The 7205-nt window shown below is 37.8% G+C and overlaps 1 protein-coding gene across 4 annotated transcripts in view; it reads right to left on the reverse strand.

Annotated features, from left to right (window-relative positions):
* ptpra (protein tyrosine phosphatase receptor type A) overlaps nt 1-7205 on the reverse strand; it is a 43814-nt gene that overhangs the window by 12990 nt on the left and 23619 nt on the right. For 2 of the 4 annotated variants that reach the window (XM_014017069.1, XM_014017067.1), the window contains 5 exons: nt 5636-5714; nt 5182-5550; nt 1446-1533; nt 1210-1283; nt 669-808 (listed from right to left, as the gene is read on the reverse strand). In XM_014017069.1, the coding sequence (XP_013872523.1) occupies nt 669-808; nt 1210-1283; nt 1446-1533; nt 5182-5550; nt 5636-5708 (744 nt within the window). In that variant the 5' untranslated portion in view covers nt 5709-5714. The remainder of the gene's footprint in view (nt 1-668; nt 809-1209; nt 1284-1445; nt 1534-5181; nt 5551-5635; nt 5715-7205) is intronic. The other 2 variants (XM_014017070.1, XM_014017068.1) reach the window with 2 other exon arrangements.

Genomic DNA, 7205 nt, shown 5'->3' on the forward strand with positions numbered 1-7205 from the left:
ATGTAATGTATGAATATAATATACAAGTTTCACTTTTTAAATGGAATTACTGAAATAAATCTACTTTTTCATGATATTCTAATTTTATGACCAGCACCTGTATGTTCTTCAAACCAAAGAGCAATCTGAAAGTTGTCCATGACGATGATGCACTTCAATAATCTTACGCTGGTCAGCAGCTGGCTGCTGTACTGCCAAAATAACTAAGAAAAAGGAACCACCAGAAAGGCGAGTTTTGCATGGTAAATGCTTAGGTATTCCTCAAAAAGTGTAACATTTTGAGACACAGTGTCCTCATATGAGGACATCATATAATATATATATATATATATATATGTTTTTTGCAAAAAACACTTTCTGTACCACGACAAGGTCTAGTTATTATACTTATTAGGTCCTACTAATCCCATTACCTTAGAGAAATAAATAAAAATGAACATCCAGAAAACTCAGGTCTCAGGAGGTCTTAAAACAACTTTCAAAGTCAAGCATTGGTTCATAGAACATAATTTTAACCACTATATGAGTAATGGCTCATAACGAGTCTTTACCAGGTAAAACTTCGCACCAATTTGTTAAACTTGTGGAAGGTTTCTGTTTCCTCCCACAAACTGTTTGACAAAGAACGCCTCAGTGAGTCATCAGATGTTGGTTTGAGGGTGTCATACATTAAACTCCTCTCTGAAGAGCTTGTTGTCATCAGCCATGCGACGGTTCATTTCTTCCTCGAGCTTGTCCACGGGAATGGGTGGGTACTTCCTGTTTGTGCTGGGTGAACGGGCCAACAGTGGCACACTCTGGAGCTCTGCTGGAACAAGGAAGGGAGGAGGGAAAAAAAAGAGGGACAGGAAGAGACAAACAGGTGGAGATAAAGAGGTGGGAATATGAAGGTGGACTTATAGCTTGGAGAACACAAGTTCAACATCGTCAGTTCTTAAAATGTCCAGGAGAGGGCGCTGTGAGTCAACACTAGAGAACCAGCTGTAGCTCTGATGATTAGGTAATGGCAACAAACAAAACTCTCCTGCCTCACAGTGACATTTTATCAATTAAGGAGGTTGGTTCACTAATTTTCAGAAAAACAAAAAACAAAAATTGAGTTTAATCAAGCTTCCTGTTGGTATTAGTCAACCTGACCCAAAACAAAGAACATTCAGTGCCAACAAAACATACATAAAGACAAACTCAGCACATCTCGGGGTGTTTCACCTGTATCATCCGATCTGCCGTTGGTCAACCTGAAGGAGTTGGAATGGCTCCCTGCTTGTTTGTACTTCTTAAATCTGCCAAAGATCAAAAAGCTTATGCTGATACACAGAGCAACGCCAAATACGCAGTGCTTTAGTCTCGCAGTGGCGTGCCAATCAGCCATCGCCACAGTAACAGCAGCACCTGAGGCCTTTTAAGGTCTCGGCGTGAAGATCATCAAAACGTGTTCTACCCACCTGAGCATGTACAGGATGATGATGATGAAGATGATGACCAGCAGGGAGGACAGGGCCACCATCACAGCTATGATTGGCATTTCATCGTCTAAATAACAGAGAGGAAAGAAAAGCATCAAAAGGTGTTCCAAGAGGGGACTCGAGAAATCTAACAGAGTGCAACAGATAACTTGGACATCAATTTAGAAGAGTAAAAAAAGCATTTAAAACAATGTTTTTAAGGGTAAAATAACCAGATTTGTAGTTGTAGCCCTTCTGATGCTGCCTGGAAAACTTCCAGCAGGAATATATTAATATTTCTGTAAGGACAATCATACATGTTCTGCTAAAGTTTTCATTATTATAGATATCAATAATAATCCATTTCAGTCTAATCTACCATTTGGACTAGTCGTTAGCTCATTAATCTGGTCAGAGTGGAGCTCTTTTTTTCCTGACTGCCGTCCGTCTACAACAGGTAAGATATTTATTGTTCAGAATCCTTCCATAGGACCTCAGTTTAAAAATTCTGAACTATTGCATCACGTTCAATAACATGAAGCAGTCAGTCAGCTCAGCAACAGAATTGGCAACAATAAAAATGCTGCTGTCACCTATCAACACTTTAAGGTCAAGAAGACAAAAAAAGAAAAGTATAAACGTAGAATAAACTCTAAAAAGTTTATTATTAGTAGCAGTTTCAATAACTGAGATGTTACTATAATAAAATAGTTACTAAAGATGACTGGCCTGATTGGTAGCACTTGGTGGGGGTACCAGAAGCTCAAAACATGAGTCAATAACAGCAAAATAAACTGTTTGGCAGAGAAAATTTGGCAAATTTTTCATGTGTGCAACCCACATTCTCAGATCTACTGCTCATCCCACAAAAGCATGTTCCTTACAAATGTGGCACCACTTAAAAGGAAAATTAAGGCTTTCCAATGCTATAAGATTTTTTGCCAAGAAGCACTGTTACTACAAGAAATAATCTACCGAATACACATTTTCTAACATTTTGAGCTAAAACTATTTTTTTCACCCTTAAAAATATATGCATGGATTGTGCTTTATGTACTTTCTGCCTTGTGTTTAAAATCCAACCAAATGTTCCATTCAAGTTCATGATCAGATTAATCTTTCTGGTCCATAAGTGGGATCTATGGTAATTTGTCAACAGGTTTAAAATTAATAAAAGGAAATCTGCACCCAGACACAAATGGAAAGTTACATATTTTTATTCTCAGAGGGAGAAGAGAAATCAAATTTTAACCAGGAAGGTGAATTTTTCTCGTCAGTAACCAGTTATCTAAGACTCAGCAGGCAGACACAGATAATATGGAACACAAAAAAACATTCAGTGTTTACTGTAATTTTTAGATAAATTATTAAAAGTTTAAGGCTTTCTACAAGCTTGAAAGAACGTATCTGCTGTTAGTCACCTAAGCTCACCATCACAGACAGGTTTTCTACTCTTCAATTTTTACCCAGACGCAGGTTAGAATGGCTGACACATTTGTATGTATTTCCACCATGTGCATGATTTTAAGGACAACTCTGTGGTCTTCCTGATGACCCTTCACCCCCACAGCTGGAACAAAAGACATTTGTTTGAACAACAAGGGGGGGCTGCGGTGTACAAAAAATAAAATTAAAAAAGAAAACAAACCAAAAAAACAAACAAAAAAAACCCTCTGCCTGCTCTTTGTGTGCTTGTGTTTGTTCGGTAAGATGCATCGGGGCACAACAAAACAACCCATTTTTCTAGCAAACTTCACGTGGTGCTGACAAAAGCCGGACAAGGATCAGCTGTTCCATCAATCCATTTCAAGAGAGTTCTCYGCGTTATAAAAGTATGCTGCCAAAAGAATGCAGTGAAGAATGCATGCTCTCTATATATGTTCTGGGAGAAGGGTTTTGGAACAGGGCCCAGTTGTGTTGCATTTTCACACACTTTTCCCAAGACTTTTCAGCATTCTGGATGGGACAATAGGTACATTGAAGGGAGCATGAGCACAAAAGGCTGTGAGTGTCATGTGGAACTGACGCAGCCTTGATGCATCTAATGCCATTTACTCCGGGCTCAAGGATGTCCAGGAGGTAGACAATGGAGCACAACACCTACAAATATAAAAATCATCACTTTCTATAACAGGAAGAATATTGGTGCCACGCGGGTTTGAGTCAGAGTTAATGCAGAATGACTGATGCTTATTTAAACGACAACAACAACAGCTTCACACACATTTCTGTGTCATCGCAGCAAAAATGTTTTGTATGCAGAAGCATCCAAACCATACCTGCTATTTCACTCCACGATGACATCGTTTTACCAAATCGATCAGGCACATACGCTGATGATTTCTACATTTCTCTAGATTCCTGAGTGATGAATAATTGATGTGAAAGAAAAAGGTGGAAGAGTCATGTTTCATGCACAAGGATGCTGCAGGCCGGAGATGAATAAAGCCCAACGCTACTGAATGTGACTTTATTCAGGTTTTCAGCCCCGAAGCAATTTTAAAGCTAATTATTGGATCAGTCCAGGTGTCTTGTTAGCAAAATATCTCAAGAACCAATGAAATTTAATTAAGTCTCAGAAAAATAATATTAAATGCACATCTATGACTGGCTAACTTTTGAACATTAGCAAACACAAACAAATGTGATAACTCAGTCAATTTGACAGATCTTGAGCTCAAATTTACCGTAGTAGTAGCAGGCAGTCATCCTCAACACATACACTGAGTGATAATAGATCACATTAAATCTTTGTTAAAAACTGGCATGTAAAGTGGTTTGAGATACACATTCCTTTAAGGGATGCTAGCTTTATCACAAATGTTCATCCTGCCAACTGAAACCTGACTTTAGCTTAGACCCACTCCTTTAGAAAGATAATACAGAAAGTTTTAACATGTAAATAACACTTTTAACAGTGCGGGGGAGTCATCCATTAAGATGGTGTTCCRATTCTTGAGGATGACAGGTCAAATGCAGGTGTGTCACGAAAAGATATTTCCAGAACAGCTACAGTGGAGCCTAAAAGCACAAATATGTTCAACAAACTAAAATATTAAAGATGGACTCTTGACCAGAGAGCTTTTCTGATCTTTTAAGTTGTTAGTGCCATATGAGGAACACAAACAACTTTACGACGATTTTTCGTGTCAAGTTTGCCTCATCCATCAGTAAAAACCTTTCAAAGTAGTAGATTATTATACAAAAATGCACCTCAAACATCAAGCAGAAAACTTTAAATAAAATAATAAAAAAATATCTAATAACTTACAGAAATTTCCAACCAAATTCATGAGCAAGAAACCAAAAGGCAGCCAAGCTTTAATAACAACCATGTTCCTAACAAAAAATGGAATATTACATTTTGGATATGCTTTAAATTATTTTAATGCACTGGGTCCAAATGAATAAAAAAAGCACAGTTCAAGCAGGAGTGGTGCAGGAACTGTCAGTGATGCTGCTTTCAATATTGCTGTAATTTATCCAAACAACCCAACAGTAATGTTTTTATGAAGATACTAATCTCTGATACTTAACTGCATTATCTTTCTACCATTAAAAAATAAAATTTCCATAAACAGTAACAAATATATAAGAAGTAAAATCCTTTGATGTCCTTTGTGTTACCTCGACAAATCTTTTTTTCTGTAAATGTCAAAAAAGCAGTGAACCATGATGATTAAAGGTTGAAATGATTATATTTGTTATGGGTTGTTTCTCTGGAACGAGCACTCACCAGGTGGCTGGGTGCTTGATGTGACTGGTTTTGTGGTGGTCTCCTTAGGTGTAGTAGAGTCAGTCACTGGAGATTCAGGTACTGGAGCTAAGGTTGTGGTCTCTCCCATCGTCGGGGTGGGAGGGGGTGTTTGGGTGATTGTTGTTGGTTCTGGGACATCAGCAGGAGGTGTAGTTGGTGGACCTCCAGCATTTTTGGAATCAGAGGTCTTACCACCTGGGCTTGTGGTTGTTGTAGCTTCTGTTGTCATTACTGGTGTCACTGTGGGGGCACGCACCGTGACAGTGTCTTTGGGGGTTAATGCAGGAGTTGGTATAAGTTGGGGAGCAACTGGAGGCTTTGTAGGTCTGGTGGACACATCTGAAGGACCTTGTAGAAAAGGAAACACGACCTGGTGAGATGTTACCACGAACCGTTCAGTATATAAAGTTGCTTCGGTGGATGGAGCTCTTACCTGCAGTGGATGAACCTTGGGCTGAGGCCCCGAGGGCGACACCAAGCAGCAGGAGCAGGGGACACACACCCATCCTGCCCTTCATGAAGGACACAAGAAACACAAGAACTTAAAACTGGACTGAATCAATATTAACATGTATTTATGCTTCTCATTGAAGCATAAGAGAWTACCATTTATTTGCTGTATCATGTGCTTGTAAACAAACAGAAAGAAAATAACTTAAAGGAGACATATCATGCTAAATGCACTTTTTTTGCATTTATAAACTATTTTTTGTGCAATTATAGTGTCTAGGAGTGTAGAAAACTTTAATTTATTCTGTCAAATTACTGCAAAGATATTTTTAAAAATTTTTATGGGACAAATTTTTCAGTTTGTTCAAAATCTGCTGTTGCTTATTTCGTTTCATTGTTTATTTCATCACACTTTTTTCTTCGGAACTACCATTTATGGTAAAGTATTTCCGGCCAACTGGATTTCATAGTCCGCCATTTTTTTCCTCGCTGTGTGATTTTGTAGTTCATAGCGTCATGCCGAACATGCAAGTTCAGAAGTCAAAATGTTCGGTTCTGGGGTGTGTAAACCCACATTATTATCTACATAGACTACCAGCGTCAGAGCTTCTTCAAAGTGCCTGGTTAAGTTTTATTTTTCAAAGAAATGGACCCACAACAGGGTGGAAAGTGCTTGCGGACAACACAGGATGAATGTTACAAAAACAAGGGTGAGTTAAGAACTGTAAATGTGTTTTAACTGTCTAATTTATCTGTTTCTACCCTCTGTGTCGGAATATGAGGGGAGAAAGAACAGTTGTGTTTAAGTTTCTTTTCCGAACGGGTGCTCAGCACCGTGTTTTACTTTCACTTTCTCCCCGCACTGTAATCAGCGTGTCCGTGTTGTTTTTCTTTTAAAAAATGCTGGAGCATTTCAAACTGTGATCTAAAGTTAATGTCAGCAGTTTTAAATGCTTTTTTTGCCTGGTGTTAAAAACGGGAGCAGCAGAATGAGGCAGAGAAGCTGTGAGTGCTGTGCGTGTGTGAAGTCCTCATAAGGATAGCAAGATGGATGTGTGTGTCTCCTTTTTTTCTCTGTATTGCTGTTTTTGCATCAAAAAAGCTGGGGACATAGTCATTTTATGTAACGAAATATATTAATCTTATTAATATACAAATAAAAACAGAATATTTAGCACTAGATAAAATAAGTAATGAATTTATTTATTTTTATTTTTTTAAGAAAGGGCTGAAAGAAGAAATCCTGTGTGGCAGCAATTTATACAGCCTATTCAGACAAGGCTTAGTTAATAAATGTTTTTTTAGTTTGTTTTGTTTTAAATTAAGACTTGTGTAACATTTGTTATCATTATTATTTTTATCATATTAATGGAGGGAGGAAGAAAAAGTAGTATTGGCTTCAAGAATCGGCCAAAAAATATCGGCTGCAGTGTTGTTTTAGTCACTCTGTATTTGTTTTTTTTTTTTTCGTTATTCAAAATACTGTTTGTTAGATGAGTTTCAATGATGCAACTTCAGACTAACATGTAATATTCTTTTATGCTATTTTAACC

This window comes from Austrofundulus limnaeus, unplaced genomic scaffold (genome assembly GCF_001266775.1).
Source record: "Austrofundulus limnaeus strain Quisiro unplaced genomic scaffold, Austrofundulus_limnaeus-1.0 Scaffold160, whole genome shotgun sequence".
Taxonomy (NCBI): Eukaryota; Metazoa; Chordata; class Actinopteri; order Cyprinodontiformes; family Rivulidae; genus Austrofundulus; species Austrofundulus limnaeus.